The following is an 18,480-nucleotide window of genomic DNA, read 5'->3' on the forward strand; positions in this document are numbered from 1 at the left end:
CTTCGGATACTCTATCTCATGTTGTCCTCAATCATAGCATAGCATTAGGTTATTTACTTGGGACCCACGGTAGAGTCTGCCATCACTAACACTTCTTGCTGTACGTGGGTAAGTACTTCCCGTCGCTTGGAATTCGAAACTGCTAAGATTTTTAAGCTTGCTAAATCTCTAAGGGGAATCCCATCCTCTAAAACCTCTGGTTGGTTAGATTTCAGAGTCTCAGATATTTTTAGCTGACTCCTGATCAGAATTGGGACCTGGGCTACAAGTTATCTTATCACTGTTTTAATTTGTTCTATACTCATTATTATCCCACTATCAATGCTTTTCACAGCCAATGTTTCAAATCCTGTCAGAACTCAGATAATCTTTGTTCAGAGACTCAAAACCATTCACCAGATGTACCCTTTGACTGAAAGAAAGAGAACCTAATTGACTTCTAGGTCTTATTTCCTCAAACCTCCTTGTTACTCAGATGTGGCTGGAAAACTCTCACCTCGCATGCTTATAGAACACATCAAGTAACCACCACTATGAGATTCCACCCTCCAAGGGACATGAGGAGCCCAGAGCAAGTTGCAGGTTGCCAACCACTCCAATAATGAAATAGGACTACATGATCACAAAAATCTGTCACTGATGTTTTCCTGCCAGAAAGATCTTGATCAGAAGGGGGAAATGTGAAGGAAGATTCAAAACGAAGTGAGCATTGCTAAGACAGTCACTGAAAATAGAGTTGAAAGAACATTGAGGAAGTGGGGCCTATGCATTGTCTCCTATTTCAAGTCTCCTGTTTCAATTCTCAGCCCACCATGATCTTTCGACTTTTGTCAATTGCAACTTGTCAACTGCAACCCTGACCAACCTGGTGAGACACATTCTTGTACTTTGGATGGAAATTGTAACCTGTTGGCTAAACAGCCTATGTGTATTAGCTAGTCAGCTTAAACTCTGCCATCACCAATCATAATTCTTTCAAAACAAGCTATGTAACCTTGTGCTTTTTGCCTTTATAGGCCTGCACTCCCAGCTCACTAGCTCACTATTCAGAGCACACTTTTGATTTAGGTCGACACTCTGCCTCCCGGATTGCAATCCCTAAGACCCCAAATAAATGCTTTGGTTACTTCACAGCCTCTTGTTAATCAGCAGCACAAAACCACCATCATCATCACCATCATCGTCATCTTGGATTCCATATGGCATTTTGGAAATACTTTGTTAAGGTTATTAGGCTCTATTCATCTAAAACTAAAATCTCTGAAATCAAGGAAATATAGGCATGGAAGAATATGTGAATACACATACACACGTAAGTCAGAGAATTATAATCCAAATCTACCTGCTGCCTCCTAAACCCCAACAAATTTGTGCCTTCGTTTTTCCACAGGACACCTGATTTTCACCTGCTCACATCAAAATTACTTTCAGCAGTCACTTCTCTGAGCCTCATCTTTAAAATGAAAGGATCAGATGATGTCATCACTGAGACCTCTGTCTCTAACACAAGTCATTCATTACTAGGCCCTGTGATCCCTCCAAGAAAGGACCGAGATAATCATGGTGTTTACCCCATAATCTGCATTCTTAATATTTAACCACTTAATCTAACAATAGAAAAGCCAAACAAGCAAGCAAATCTACCCAATACTTTGAGGAACTATTTCAAGTACCACTACATTTATAAAACATGAAAATACATCCCGCTTTCAATATGATGCCCGCTTATGTTCTCACCTCTCTCTTTAGCTTTTCTCTCTTTTGTTCTAGCCGTTTTTGCAGTTCTTTCTGTCGAGAGGAAAGACAATATGTTGAGGTCACTGGAGGTGTATTTGCAGACTGTGTCCTGTGATTAGGTTTCCCATTCCCCTTACTTCGATCTGAGTTGGCAGCAGAACTTGGACGAGTCTTGGGGTTGGCCGGTGGCTGAGGGATATAAGCCAGTGGCTCTTCTGTTGATGAATGAGCAACAGCATGAATCTTTGCTATCGGCTCTTCTTTCTTGACACCATTGACATTTGAGTTGGAAGATCTGGATGACAACTGGTGAGGCTCATTTTCTGTACTATTAGTATTAATGGGGGGCAAAACCCCCTGACTCTCAATGTCTTGTAAATTCAGAAGTTCAAACTTTCCATCTCTCTCGACTAGAATTTTCCTATCCTTGTTCTCTTCACAATTTCCATCAGTTAGTGACACGAGCACATTTTCTTGTCCAAATTCCTTGGAAATACATAACTGTGAGAGTTTTCCAGACATACTACTTTCATTTTCAAGATAATTTTTGTAAGTATCAGTGTCTTCCAGTGGAGGAACTTCCAGATCAACTAATTTGTCTTTGAACTTAAGCTTCCGTTCCCTTTTATCATTCACAGGTTCTTGATTCTGTAGAATCTTGTTGGCTTGTATAATTTTTTCCATAATATATCTCCTTACTTCCTCATCCTCTTCCTCCTCCAGGGCTCTCTGGCTTTCTACTTTGCATTCCTGGAAAGAGTTTTCACTATCTGAATCGGATATAGGATCCAAAGGTTGAATACTTGGTACAGAAATGAAGTCATTTCTTCTTGGTGAAACTTCATCCTTCAAAGATTTGTCAGGATCAGAACTCTGTTCAGTGTGTTCTGTTTCTGTTTCATTGTCTTTTAATTCTTGGTTAATATTCTCTTCATTCCCACAAGCCATCTAAAAAAATATATATAAGGTTCTCTTTTTCAGTAAAAATTGAGACTCTTTGTCCATTTATATGTAGATAATCCAAAATGAAGTTTCATAATCATGCAATATATTTTATGAATGGGAAAATTTACATGCTTCTTATTTACACTGTGCTCATAATATTTGAACTCATATTTATGAGCACCCCAAGGGAAATACATGTGACAATAGCACTTTAGGAAAAATTTAATGCTAAATCTGAATTTGATGTTGCTAGGGGCTATGTTAATATTTTCAAAAATGTTATGCTAATTAATGAAAGGGTAACTACAAACAGTACATTATTATGTTACTATGGTTCCTCTATAAAATCTTCCTCATTTTAAATTTTCAGAAGAAAATTTTGTTAAGTGTTTTCTCCTTATAATATTTCTATTCTTCAAAAAACTATCTTTCTCCCCAGGACCATTACAATATCAGCCTTTAGTCGAGCTCTAATCACTCTGAGCTTCTTACAATCTTTTCAGATTATCATTGCTGCCATTTTCTGCAGAATCTATATCCAAATTCCAGTCAATTTTTATCTACGGATGACATTTTCCTTCCTCAACTATCCTCTGAGGCTCCAACAGTCTATGCTAAACACCCTCATAAATTCAGTTTTATATTAAAAAAGCGTAATTCCACATGAACCATAGATCAATATTATCACATCACAAACCCCTGCTCTACACCTGTTTCTAATTAAAGGCTTCTTATCTAACATCTTTTCCACATACATGCATATTCACCAACCAAACAGAAACACTTTTCCCCTACGATATTTTTTTTCTTTTTCTCAGACAATTCTCTCCCTCCTGAAACAATTCTATGGGAATTACTACTTGCTGCTCTCTTCAACCTCGTAAAATCCCCTTCCGCTTTTACATGCTTAAAGGTCATCTTTTCTGATAGCCATCTCTTCCTAACCTGCACAGCGTTGCCAGATGTCTGATAAGCAAATAAACCTGGCCCATTAAAATGTCTAACAAACAAGTAAACTAAGATTTCTGCATTGTAATTGGTTTTTTTAAGCCGTAGTTGATTTTCTAGTTCATTCCGACAGTATCTGTTTCCTAATTATTCTTTGGTTTTCATTTTTTAAAACCCACTGCAAAAGAAGCCAAAGTAACCAAAAAATTCAGTGCAATAAAACTGCCACTTTTCACACCCCCCAGCCCTCATCCCAGTCTCTATCTCTGTCATCCATTTTTCCTGCCAGCCTCAGAGGAGGAAGTGATTATAATCACCCACAAAAATGAGTAAGATGGATGAGAGCCCTTTGTTTTGAAGCTCCCATTTCCCCAGCACCCACAATAGCCTCGGATACATGGAAGGTGATTATTAATATTTTCTGAAGGAAGTAAGAAATGAAACAATGAAGCATCATCATCACTTCTCTAATTCTAGCACTCTGTGCTTTGGATCTCACACCCCTCCAGTCATGAGACTTTGGTTCAAACTGACCACTCTGGGGTATCTCTGCCTCTACTCAATCTTACTATTTTTCTGTTGAAGATGCATCGAACTCCCACTTAAAGGCCATCTCAGAAAAACCTTTACTTTTCACTCTGTTGCCTTTTTCAAATATTATCCCATTTGTCCTCTCTATTGCATAAGAAAGCAAAATGTAACTAAGAGAAGTTTGTGATGTAAAACTGCCCGTCTTCTTTTTCTCATATTCTTTCCCTTAACCTTAAATCTGACTTCTGTCACAATTACTTAGGTCGTTGTCCCTCTAAAGTCACCTATTCTTATAGCAGTCTTACATCTTTTCTTCATTACCTATTTATTGACGTTAATTTCATACGTATATACATATGAATATATACATATATGAATATATATAAACATGTACCCACACACAAATTACATATAGATACACATACACACTACATATATATATATATATATATATATATATATATATATATATATATATGTATACACACACACACATATATATATATCCATGATCCAGGAACGGGTTCATTTTCCTGGATCTCCCTTCTACCTGTATGATCATGTTTAATGGGTCCACTTTTTCCTACAGGTATTCCTATGGCTCAGTTTTGACTCTCTACGCTTTTCCTCTATATACATTCCCCTGAAGGGCTAATTCAGTCTTAAGGTTTCAAATGTGAGCCAAAAGACCATGTTTTTTGAGGATTTGCTTTATTTTCATTTATATTAAAAGTATAACCCCATGATTTTATCCAAGTTTATATAAAGTAGAAATTAATTGTACTTGTTTTTATTTTTGATGCAATAAATCATATTTATTTATATTATATAAATTATAGTTTTTAATTATAATTTAAGTTTTTTAAATGTTTACATATTTTTGAGAGAGAGAGACAGAGCATGAGTGAGGGAGGGGCAGAGAGAGAGGGACACAGAATCTTTAGCAGGCTCCAGGCTCTGAGGTGTCAGCACAGAGCCGGATGCGGGGCTCGAACTCACAAACTGTGAGACCATGACCTGAGCCAAAGTCAGAAGCTCAATGGACTGAACCACCCAGGCACTCCTATTTTTAATTATAATTTAAACTTTATTAAGTGCTAACTTAATCCCTGTTCTCTCATCTCTCACCTTAGGATACAACATATAAACTCTTAATGTCTCAATTTTCTCATCTCTAAGGTAAAAATAATGATACTTGTTCTATATATATCAAAGGAATTTGGGGAGGTTTAGATGACATAGTATATGCAAAACTCTTGAAGAATTACAAAGCACTTTGTTAATGTAATTATTATGAATGCTTTTGGCAATTTATATATACCTCTATTATGCTGGCACCACCTTTTTCTTTTTCATTAATTAACCATTCCAGGTCCTTTTCAAAGTCATCTTCATATTCTCCACTTTCTTTTGAGTCCATATCTTTATTTTCATCCATTTTCTGTTTGTTATAGAATAATGCTGTAAGATTTAAAAAGATAAGGTATATGTTATGTCCACTTTAGGGGTAGAGTGGAGTATGGAGATTAATGTAATAGAGTAACCAACACATAGAAACACAAAGCATGGAACGTTCAGAATAAACATATATCTGTATACTCTGAAAGAGAGGCCTTCAATGGCCAGACATTTTCTAGATGTACCACTCTAAAAACCACCCCCCTCCACCCAATTCCTGAAACCCTCATTTACAAGGAGCCTAAAAAAAGGGGGGATAAGAAGACTATCTGAGGCTTAGAGAAGGATTTTCCACATCCCCTGCCAATCATTAAAACTCCTTGCCCAGGTCAGAGCAGATGACTCAGCTTTTAAGTCATACTCATTAACGTTGTGTAATGTTCAAATGAAAACAAATACAGGTTTCCTCAGCTCTCTGAAAGCAGAATATTCCAAGGAAAGCCAACATGGCATAAAGCAAAGAAGCAATTACAGTTTCATAAAAGCAAAAATCCTCTTCAGATTTCATTCAGTGAACAAAAACAGGTACAAATGTGGGTCTTTTGTCAAAGAGAAGCGTAAAGCAAACTTTCAAATGTGGAGGAAACCTGAATATCACTTCCTATCCTCAATTTTTTAATCCTTCTACTAGTTTATAGGGCATGGTTATAATTTGTGATCTGAGAGCTTTCAATTAAGTAACATTTGATTTTCAACTACAGTAAATGTTAATTTCCACAGAAGTCAAACTGTTTTAAACTCTATGAAATATATTTTTCATTAGAAAAAAAGCAAAAACAAATGTGATGTCTAGTACTATCCAGTAACAGTGATAAATAAATAGGTCAGGTGAAAGTTAATGTTTATGAAAATGGTGTATAAACAGTCATTTTTAAGAGAACAAAGCTAAAGTTATCTACAAATTGAGGTCAGTTCCTAGCCCTGCTATATAGTTTTGTCTATAATTTTTCAAACAAAAGCAGCAAATGAATCTTCACCTATGTGTCTGTATATGCATGTGAACATACCATATATATGTGTATATATGTACGGTTTTGATGAAACTTTGTTGAACACCTACAATATTCCTATATACATTCCCATGAAGATTATAAAACAGACCTATGCCCCTGAGGTGTTTCCGGTATGGTACAGAACACAAACAAAACCCAGAAATTTTAAATGTAGATAAAAACAGAAATTAAAAAGTAAAGAATTATGGAAGGTGGAATAAAAAAGCAATGAACTCAGTCTAAAATTGGAAATACCAAGGAAAGCTGAGATGGGCTTTGAATACTGAGTACAAGAGGTTATTAGTTATTTCAGACAAAGAGAACAGCACGAGAAAGAGCAAACAAACATGGAAGTGCATGAAATTGTCCAGGGTGACCTGAACATAATGTGCTCCTGAAGAAGAATCTGGAAGGAGGGAGAAGGGGTCAGTCTGATGTCCGATCATCTGTTCAAAAAACAGGGTTGAGGGAAAACTGTTCATGTAGATCTAATTGTCATAAAGGCAGAAATATATAACAATCATCTGCACATTTTCCACTATTAAACAAAAACAGAAAGAGCAATGCTCTCTAAATGTACTAGAATTTTAGGTCCAGTTTCAAAAGAACTATAGAAATCATGTCATCTTCAGGGTCCCAAACACCTGGGACCCTGTTTGTATACCTGTTTCTATACCTATGAGCCATCTCTTGTGCCTGCAGCAAGACTAAGTTGCCTAAAACCCTTTCTGGAGGCAGAAAGTACCGATGTCAAGAACATATTTCTTTAGGATCTAAAATGAGAGAGATTTTGTCTGAATTAATAAACTACCCACAAGCTTCGTTTCGGCCACGACTTCACTTTACTATCCGTGAACCTTTGACTCGATCACCTAACCTGGTGCCAATTTTACTAAAGGGAGGTGAGATATACATGATTTTCCTTCCAACGTTTGCCCAGAAAAGCATGTGGGAGAACACCTTCCCACTAGTTGCACAAGCACTAGCTAAGTGAAGAGGTGAGGCTGTTCAATACTGTGTGTGAAAAACATTTTAATAGGTTTTACTGAACAGTAGGTTCCAGTGAGTTAAAAGGATGATGGGGACACCCAAAACATACATCAACTGCAAGCCTGAGACTAGGGGTGAGACACACAGAAGCGTGAAGCACCCTATCCAGTTTCCTGGGCTGCACTGTAAAGGACAAAAGACGAGCTGGAACACATTCAGAGGCTAGCAAACCAGGAGGAAGACGGATAAAAGAGAAGGGAAGAAGGGAGGCTATGAGAGTAATGCCTGAAAACCAGACCCTGAGGAATGCCTTAGGAATATTATCCTAAAGAAAAGAAAACACAAAAGTCATGACACGCGCTTTACATTATCCAAATGGTTGCCGGCTGAAGGAAGATTGGACTTCCCTAACTTCAAACAGTGAAACTAGTGTCAAGGGCTGGAAACAGGGATATATTTCGGCAATTTAAAACAGAATTTACATTGCAAACTTGTCCTGAAGTGAAGTGAGCAGCCTATTAGAAGTGCTTCATTCCCTGTCAATGACAAGGAGCTTTAGCAAAAACTGTTGAGCTGGGGGACCCCTAAGATTTATTTTAAACTTTTTATAAGCTGCAAATTAGCAAATAACTGCCAACTCATGAAAAGCACGAGAATTTAAAAGGAAATGCACAGTATCATGATAAACTTAATCGAAAACAAGTGATCGGGGCCTTTTAAATCCAAGACTTAAAAACTTCTGGTCTGGGGGCGCCTGGGTGGCTCAGTCGGTTAGGCAGCCGACTTCAGCTCAGGTCATGATCTCTCGGTCCGTGAGTTCGAGCCCCACGTCGGGCTCTGTGCTGACAGCTCAGAGCCTGGAGCCTGCTTCATATTCTGTGTCTCCCTCTCTCTGACCCTCCCCTGTTCATGTTCTGTCTCTCCCTGTCTCAAAAATAAGTAAACGTTTAAAAAAAAAAAATTAAAAAAATAAATAAATAAATAAACGTTAAAAAAAAAAAAAAAACTTCTGGTCTGTTTCAGTTCAATGTCCACCTGCCTTAGCATAGTGTTTGGTATTGATTGGTACCCTTCCCCTTCTCAAGACAAAGTTAGTTTTAGGTACATGAATGCCAATCATTCAATCTAATTATTCAACTGGGTAATTACAACTATTTCCAATGTATTAGTTGGATTACAATTCCTTCTAGATAGTTATTTCTTTTAAACTAAGAATACAGAACGGACTTACTTAAAGAACTCGAAGTAAGGTTTCAGTAATTTGTAAAGCAAAGGTTGAGAGCAATAATATTTTGAGGTAACCTAGGGAAACCAAACCAATGCTTTGGAGTGAGTTTATCTACCACTGGCTGGCCGCAAGACAGGCTAACTCACCTCAACTGTTATGCCTATCTACTAATTGAAAGTAAGGGTGCCATGGATGATTAGAACACACTAAAACTCACTGTGATCCAAAATATTACAGAAACAATACCGTCTTTCACAGTCACAAGTGCCTTAGGATAATCCGCTTTCTTTTCAGACCAGGGATCTTGGAATTTATTTATTAAGATGTTTAGGTTACATAACTAATTGTTAGAATAAAATTTCTATGGAACTCTCCAGTGCTCTCCTTTAATTGTGTAATAAACATAGCTCTGAATTTGTAAACAAATAGTTGCCTGAGGACTTTGGTAGCTGTGCTTTATTATTTACAACAAATTTCACCCATGTGAAAGCTCAAATTTAAAACTAACAGATAGGATCAGCATAATCGATAAAAATAAAATGAAAAAATCAAACATACTAGGTGTTATTAAATCGTACTATTATGCAAGAATTGAAAAGAGAAAAAGCCACAGTTTGAAGTGACTCTAAGAAGAAAATGAAGGTGCATTAAATTTGTACCGCCATTCTTTTCCTGTCTCTTCAAAAACCTCGTGGCTGGTTGCCAAGTAAACAAAGAACGTAAATCATAAATTCTTGTTACCAAGTCCCTTAAGCCTTTTTCAAATGCGTCACAGGATATCCAATCCCCTTCAGTTGTTTTAATCATCATCCCCAGGGTACTGGCCATATGCTACACAGTCAACATACTGTTACAAAAACACATTTTACCCAAACTGAATCCCTCACACTTACTCCTTGTGAGTTTCACACATTTAAATTTCAATGTTTATGAGCAGTAAAAATCTCTGTGTGGCTTGAGTAAGAACCACCCTCTTAATAGGTTAACTGTAATAAGAGACAGAAATTAATTCCTTCCTCCTGGGTGTCTGCTAAATCCCCTGTGGGTATGTGACTGCAGATCCTTTAGCGTGAGTCTAAGCTAAGTCTATATGTCTACGCTTTTGACAACTTTCTTTCAGGATTCAGACCTTCGAAAATAGTTTAATTCATTGACCCCAGCCTTATCTCATAGCCTGTTAAACACATGCTTGTTTAAAATCGAAGAGCATCGAAAGAACGTCAAAGACAACCCGTTTTAATACAAAATAAGTACTTAAGCAAAAGCTAACCCCTAAGAACACCATGAGACCACCTGGCCCATTCTCCCTGCTGTCTCCTTCTCAACTGAATTTTAAAATTCTTAAATTCATGCTCTGTCACCAACTATGACAATTAAATAGTATTTTGCAAACAGGTGCTAAGTTTAATTTGTATCCAGGGTCCCCAGGTACCATCGACTAAATGAATACCCGAGCCTCTTCATGGAAGCTACCATTTCAGGAATGACTTTTTTTCTCCTGGGGAGGAGAACTTTGAGAGGGGTAAGAAAATGACAAAAATGGGGGGGGGGGGGGCTCCCTCATACAAAGCCAAGCAAGCAAGGTGTTGCCAGACTTCCCCCTCGGGCTCGCCGGACCCGGGACTCGCCCGCATCAGAAGCCCACAGGAAGGCTCTTCGCTCCCTTCTTCTAAGCACTTTTCCTCCCAGACGTCCCAGACGTTTGACCCCCGTCCCCTCTATAAATATCTCCCACCATAAAAATCTCCGCATCATCCTTCCCTTCTCTCCCTCTGGTTCCCCTCCTGCCTGTGTGAGATGCAGCGGCTGGGGTCACAGAGATGGCCGGGGGCGCTCTCCTCTCCTCCTCTTCCTAAGCTCTGACCGACAGTGAGGCAAGGGAGACCCCGGCACCTGCTCCCCAGGCTGCCAGGACCCAGGTGCCATAGCAACGGCGCGTCTCCGCGTCCTCCATCCGGGCCTCTCTTACTACGAGGGCGCGGTGGACCGGCGCAGGCGCAGACGGCAGCCTGAGAACACCTGCTCCTCCAGGCGTGCTTCCGGGCCTGCCTGAGACCTGTCGGGCTGCGGTTTCCAAGGAGACAACCGAGCTCTGCACGCTCCACGCGCAGGTTTCCAAGGCGCGAGTCAGAGTTGGCGAAGGATCGCTTTCTTGGCTGTGACTCTTCCCGCGTGGAGTTGTCTCTCGCCAAATACGGATATTTTTAGAGCGATTTCTGGAGGTACAGGTCTGTGTGTTATTTTCTTCGCGTTATCCAAGTCATTTCAGTTTTCACGACTAGTTTAGCGGATTGCTAATTAGCTACCAGATTCTTTTACTGGAAGCTTCAGCAACCGCACCGCGAATGAAAAACACATCCTTTTGCACCCAAAAGAGTGATCAAAGGATGCTTGCTCCAGGTTTCAAAAATCTGAGAATGGTCAACTAGGATGTTCTCAAATCCTCCTTAAAGATCGACTTTATGTATAAAAGGGAGTCAAAGTGAACTTTTGATTGCAGTGACAAGTGACAAGATTTTAGAAACTGGCCATTCCCTGCCAGAAACAAACAGGGAGAAATGAAAGTACTTCTTCAGTACACTCCATAATTTTCAGATTCTTTTTTATTATTAGAATGTTTAATGTATATTTGCTTCATGTTTATTTACTTTTGAGAGAGAGAGCACAAGCAGGGGAGGGGCAGAGAGAGGGGGACAGAGGACCTGAAACCCCACTGACAACAGCAAGCCCCATGTGGCGCTTGAACTCACAGACCAGAAGATCATGACCTGAGCCGAAGTCAGGTGTTCAGCCAACTGAGCCACCCAGGTGCCCCTAATGTTTGTCTATTCTGAGAGAGAGAGTGTGTGTGCGTGAGAAGAGGAGAGGCGGAGAAAGAGGGAGAGAGAAAATTCCAAGCAGGCTCCGCACAGAGCCAGTCCCGGCGCTTGATCTCTCAAACCGGAGAGATGGTGACCTGAGCAGAAATCAAGAATCGGAAGCTTCATGAACTTTGCTACCCAGGCACCTCTGTTTATTATTAGAATGTTTATCACTTGGTATAATGGAGAGCATCTTTTCTTCAAAGAGGGGCATGTAGAATTGACTTTTAAAATATTCTCCAAATTGTAAACTAAGTAAAAAATAAAAAAGATTTTAAGGTTAAAATGGATTACAATATTTACTGTGTTTCTTAGCTGCAATGTGTAACTCATAGTTCCAGATTTAAAGTTTCTCCTGCTGCAGGACTTCGATCTTAGGCCAAACACTTGAAAAAGATAAAATATAAAATTATTGACTGTTTAAGGTAGAAGGAATTCTAGTTAAATCTCCTTTAATGAAGGGGCCCCTGGGTGGCTCCATTGGTTAAGCACCCAGCTTCAGCTCAGGTCATGATCTCACAGTTCGTGAGCTGGAGCCCCGCATAGGGCTCTGTGCTGACAGCTGGGAGACTGGAGCCTGCTTCGGATTCTGTGTCTCCCTCTCTCTCTGCCCCTCCCCTGCTCACGCTCTGTCCTCTCTCTTTCTCTCTCAAAAATAAATAAACATTTTTTTTAATCTCCTTTAATAAGTATGGAATTACTACCAAAGCTACATCTAGGTAACATCTAGGTTTCAGAACTCCTAATTTAATATTTTTCCCGCTGATCCTCCCAAATATTTGTAAATGTTTTTTACAAATGTAATGGGATGTAGCACCCAAAAAGTGGAAACAACTCAAATGTCTATCAAGTGATGAAAGCATAAATAAAATGTGGTGATAAACCTGAGCTCCTAAAAAAGATCTATTTCACTAGCACCTATGAAAGAAAGCAGAGAAATAATAGGTTTTCAATAATTTCATTCAATATTTCCTGCTGAGTGCCTTACTTACAGGTCTGCTGGGAGGTGAATAATTTCTAATCTATGCATGAAGGAGCTCATAGTCTAAAAAAAGGAGACGGGGGGGCGCCTGGGTGGCTCAGTTAAGCGGCCGACTTCAGCTCGGGTCATGATCTCACGGTCCGTGAGTTCGAGCCCCGCGTCGGGCTCTGTGCTGACTGCTCAGAGCCTGGAGCCTGTTTCGGATTCTGTGTCTCCCTCTCTCTCTGACCCTCCCCCGTTCATGCTCTGTCTCTCTCGGTCTCAAAAAAAAAAAAAAAATGTTAAAAACAAAAATTAAAAAAAAAAAAGAGACAGGCTTTAAAGAAAGGGAACACAGTGTGATACACAAGGTACAGATATAGCTGAAAACTGGAGATCAATTAGGAAAAGGTGATGACAAAGAGTCCTTTGCAAAGTGTTGACATTAGAGCTGACTTTTGAAGAATGAAAAGAATTGCACAAGGGTGGGGCATTATACACAGAGAAGTTAGCATTTGCGAGGGCATGGGGGCATCAACTTGTTTATTCCAGGATCGTTATGTAATTCAGAATTGCTGGCAGCATAAGATGAAATCTGTCCTTCATTGCCCGTGGCAGCCTCTGAGATATTGTAAGCATGTTATGAAAACCACTGAAGTATGATCTGTGAACAGGCATTTCCATTAAAATTAATAGCATCTTTGGGTAAGTTAAGTGTATCCTTCATTTCTTCTAACTGTGACTTCCTTAAAGAAGAGACTGAGTTTTAGGTATTTCTGTATACTTAGCAGAACTGGCATTTAAGTGGCTAGTAAATATTTATTGAGTTGACATAACTCAGTAAATGAGCTAATTTTATTGTGAATAACCTTAATCATGTAACTGAATTCATAATTTCTTCCTACTACTTTATCAGCTCAGAGGTTATTGAAGGAATTAGTGTTTTGATGATCAAGGAGAAGGGAAGAATAAATTTCTAAAATGGGGCATTTTAGAAAGTGCAGACCTTTGGTAAATTAGGATAATCAGGGATACCATGAGATCATGAGAATACAGGACTGGCATATTGAGGAAGAAATGATGGCGGAATGTTAATGACACATTTGGCAATTTTTTTTTAATTTTTAAACTTTTTTTTAATGTTTATTCATTTTTGAGAGACAGAGCTATTGAAGCAGGCTCCAGCCTCGGAGCTGTCAGCACAGAGCTCAATGCGGGGCTCGAACTCACAAACCATGAGATCGTGACCTGAGCCAAAGTCGGACACTTAACCGACTGAGCCACCCTGGCACCCCACATTTGGCAGTTTCATAGAGTTCAGCAGGTCACTCTGCTCTCTCTCTCTCTCCATACGCATTTAAACAATCCCATTTACTATAGCATCAAAAAGAATACAATACTTCAGAAGTTACTAAGGAAGTGAAAGATCTATATACTGAAAACTATAAGATATTGATGACAGAAATGGAAGAAAATATGAATGAATAGAAAGATCTTCCATGTTCATGGAAGAATATTTTTTTTTAATTTTTTAATGTTTATTTTTGAGAGAGAGAGAGACAGACAGAGCGTGAATGGGGGAGGGGCAGAGAGAGAGGGAGACACAGAATCCAAAGCAGTCTCCAGGCTCTGAGCACAGAGCCTGACATGGGGCTTGAAGTCACCAACTGTGAGATCATGACCTGAGCCGAAGTCAGACGCTTAACCGACTGAGCCACCCAGGTGCCCCTTCATGGATTGGAATAATATTGCTAACATGTTCATACTACCCAAAGTAATGTACAGATTCAATACAATCCCTATCAAAATTCCAATAGGATTTTTCACAGAGAAAGGAAAATAGTCCTAAAATTCACATGAAACCACACGAGACCCCAAATAACCAAAACTGTCTTGAGAAAGAACAAAGCTATGGGCATCACACTTCCTGATATCAAACTATATTACAAAGCTATAGTAATTGAAACAGTATGGTAATGGCACAAAAACAGAACCATACATCAATGGAACAGAATAGAGAGCCCAGAAATAAATCCATGCTATATGTTCAACCAATCTTTGACCATGGTGCCAAGGATACACAATGGGGAAAGGATTGTCTCTTCAATAAAAGGCTTTGGGTAAACTGGATATCCACATGCAAAAGAATAAAATTGGACCCTCATCTTACATCATATACAAAAATTAACCTGAAATGGATTGAAGACTTAAGTGTAAGACCTGAAACTGTAAAATTCCCAGAAGAAAACATAGTGAGGAAGCTCTTTGAAACTGGTCTTGGCAATGACTTTTTGGGGCATAACACCAAAAAAGCATAGGCCATGAAAGCAGAAATTAAAAAGTGGGACTGCATTAAACCAAAAACTTCTGCACAGCAAAGGAAACCATCAACAAAATGAAGAGGCAACCTGTGGCATGAAAGAAAATATTTGCCATCCACATATCTGATAAGAGGCCAGTACCCAAAATGTATAAGGAAGGCATACAACTCAATAGCAAAAATACAAATAAGGAATCCAATTTTAAAATGGGCAAAGGACATATATAGACATTATTGCAAAGAAGACATACAGTGACCAATAGGTATATGAAAAGGTACTCAACATCACTAATCATCAATGCAAATCAAAACCATGATGATAGGCCACCTCACATCTGTTAGAATGGCTATTATCAAAAAGGCAAGAGATAATAATTGTTGGTGAAGATGTGGAGGAAAGGGAACCTTTGAGCACTGTTGGTGGAAATGCAAACTGGTACAGCCACCGTGGAAAACAGTGTGGAGGTTCCTCAAAAAATTAAAAATCGAACTACCCTATGACCCAGCAAAACCACATCTAGGAATATGCCCAAAGGAAATGAAATCAGTATCTCAAAAAGATAGCTGCACTCCTATGTTCATTGCAGCATTATTCATAATAGCCAAGACATGGAAACGATCTAAGAGTCCATCAATGGGTGAATAAGAAAGAAAAGTGTGATAAATACACATACATAGGATGGAATATTTTTCAGCAATAAAAAGAAGGAAATTCTGCCATTTGTGACAACATGGATGAATCTGGAGGCTATTATGCTGAGTGAAATAAGCCAGACAAAGAAAGACAAAGTCTGCCTCACTTATATGTGGACTCTAACAAAGTTGAACTCATGGAACCAAAAAGTAGAACAGTGGTTGCCAGGGGCTGGAGAGTGAGGGGGAAATGGGGAGATATTGGTCAAAGGGCACAAACTTTCAGCTCTTAAGATGAATAGGTTCTTGGGATCTGTATGGCATGATAACTATAATTAATAAATAATACTGTACTGTATACTTGAAATTTTCTAGGAGAGTAGATTTTAGGTATTATCACAAAACAAACAAAAAAAAGTATATGAGGTGATAGATGTGTTAATTAACTTGATTGAGATAATCATTTCTCTCTCTCTCTCTCCATATATATATATACCTACACATAAAATCATCACACTGTAAAACTTAAAAATCATGCTGTGCAAACTAAATATGTACCATTTTTCTCACTTATATCCCAATATAGCTGGAAAAATAAATACAATCCTTTCCCTCTCCTCTCTGATGTAACTGCCCTCAGTCTGTCAATGACTACACAAGAAATGGGAATTAAAGAAATGTAGGAACAGGATGATTCAGGAAGAATCAGGTAGATAGAGAAAAGAAGTTGTCTGCTATCCAGGGCCTTTCACTTCACATTCCTTGTTCTTCTTAAAGTCTGAAAATGTTAAATATCAATGAATAACCGTATTTTCATTACAGGCAGTAGAAATGTGTTCAGAATTTATGATTCATTAGAGACTACGGGATTCTACAAACATAAGATCCCTGTATAAGTGACCAGTGCCATATGTTTTCCCTCTCCACTTTTAATTTAATAATAGTTATAAGCTTAGGTTTTAAATGTGCATTCTGTAAAGAAATGGATAACACTCCTGCAGTCTTCAGTGGTTGGTCATCACAGGATACAAAGAAGTAACGAGCACACACTGTCGGCAAGAGACGAGCATCAAGTTGAGCAACTCTGTTTAAATAATGGACATTTTGAAGGAAGCCTTTGACTTAGATAAGCTGATATACAACTTAAGTAACGAAAGAAAAGGAGATTAAATAAGGGTCAAGAATTAGAAAGACGTGACCATACATGTCTCCTATAAAACTGTTCCAAGTAATATACTTTGCAGACAATACTCAGATTTGGCATAGCCATATTTTAAATCATTCAACAAATAATTATTGAGCATTTATGCACCAGACACAGTTCTATGTACTCGGAATATATCGATGAACTATTACATTCCCTGGAAGTCAGAGTTCCAATGACTTCAACCACCTAAAACCCATTTGTAAAAAAAAAGGAAAGAAAGAAAGAAAGAAAGAAGAGGAAAGGAAAGGAAAGAGAAGGGAAGGGAAGAGAAGAGAAGAGAAGAGAAGAGAAGAGAAGAGAAGAAAAGAAAAGAAAAGAAAAGAAAAGAAAAGAAAAGAAAAGAAAAGAAAAAAAAAGCAAGTGCTGGGGCACCTGGGAGGCTCAGTCAGTTAAACATCCAACTCTTGATTTCCTCTCACGTCACGATCTCACAGTTCATGACTTGGAGCCCTGCATCAGGCTCTGTGCTGACAGTGCACATCCTGCTTGGGATTTTCTGAGAATTCTCTCCCTCTCTCTCTCTGCCTCTCTCTCTCTGCCTCTCTCTCTCTCTCTCTGTCTCTCAAAATAAATAAACATTAAAAATAAAAACAATTGAAAAGAAAAGTGCAAAAAGCTTGAAAGCAAAAATATAAGGCTATTACAGAGTTTGTGGGCTAAGTGTGAACAGTTTGTAGGAGAGTCTCTCCTAGTAAGTGGGATATTTTTCTGCATTTTATATCTTTACATTCCATCGTTAATGCTACTCACTTGCAGAACACTTTATAGTTGTAATGTTTCACATACATGTTTTGAAATTGGTATGTTAACATCTAGATCTTTTTTAAGTTAAAAACTATCTGATAACATGGGGAATATTTTCTTTAGAGAGTCGAAAACTCGCTGTCTTCATGGAGCTCAACTTCCAGTAGAAAGAAGACAGTAAGAAACATACTAAATAAGTAAGTCTTATTATATGTTAGAAGGTGATAAATGCTATATAAACATAGATCAAACGAGAGGATCAGAAGTATAGGGGTGCATTCTGAAAGCGGGGTTGAACTTGTACATAAAGTAGTCCAGTAAACCTTATTGAGGTGACATTTGAAACTTTTCTTAGAATTACTTACAGATTTGGCATAGATTGACATCAGATATATCACTTAACTAGAAATAACTATAATGAAAATATGACAAGTACCCTCCCCCCCCAAAATCAAGACTTTCTTTCTGTAACTGACGGTGATGAGTATGCCACACTGAAGACTGGGGCTCAAGTTTGCTTGTGACCTTCAGCAGCAGGACAAACACACTTTTAGCTTTTACACCAGCAATACATTCCTTAAACATTCTAGTTTTTTTTTTCCAAATTTTTACTTAAATTCTAGTTAGTTAACATAGAGTGTAATATTGGTTTCAGGAGTAGAATTCAGTGCTTCATCACTTACATATAATATCCAGTGCTCAACTCAACAAGTTCCCTCCTTTATACACATCACCCATTTAGCCCACCCCCCCACCCACCTCCCTCCATCAATGCTCAGTTTGTTCTCTATCATTAAGAGTCTCTTATGGTTTGTTTCCCTCTCTCTTTCCACTCCCATATGTTTATCCGTTTTGTTTCTTAAATTCCACATATGAATGAAATCATTTGTATTTGTCTTTTTCTGCCTGACTTATTTTGCTTAGC

General features: G+C 38.5%; 1 protein-coding gene across 7 annotated transcripts in view; it reads right to left on the reverse strand.

Moving 5' to 3' along the window:
* The window catches only part of CCDC181 (coiled-coil domain containing 181), a 28,312-nt gene extending 17,448 nt beyond the window's left edge, over window positions 1-10,864 (reverse strand). For 4 of the 7 annotated variants that reach the window (XR_009613391.3, XM_060643447.3, XM_060643443.3 and 1 more), the window contains exons 1-3: window positions 10,723-10,864; window positions 5,483-5,622; window positions 1,738-2,685 (exon numbers count right to left, since the gene is read on the reverse strand). Coding sequence is in view for 6 of the 7 variants with exons in the window: in XM_060643447.3 (XP_060499430.1) it covers window positions 1,738-2,685; window positions 5,483-5,622; window positions 10,723-10,783 (1,149 nt within the window). In the remaining variant the exon portion in view is untranslated. Of the gene's footprint in view, window positions 1-1,737; window positions 2,686-5,482; window positions 5,623-9,722; window positions 9,848-10,564 lie in introns of those variants that run through there. The other 3 variants (XM_060643444.3, XM_060643445.3, XM_060643446.3) reach the window with 3 other exon arrangements.
* Window positions 10,865-18,480: the final 7,616 nt, after the last annotated feature.

This window comes from Panthera onca, chromosome F1 (genome assembly GCF_046562875.1).
Source record: "Panthera onca isolate mPanOnc1 chromosome F1, mPanOnc1 haplotype 2, whole genome shotgun sequence".
In the NCBI taxonomy this organism is placed as follows: domain Eukaryota; kingdom Metazoa; phylum Chordata; class Mammalia; order Carnivora; family Felidae; genus Panthera; species Panthera onca.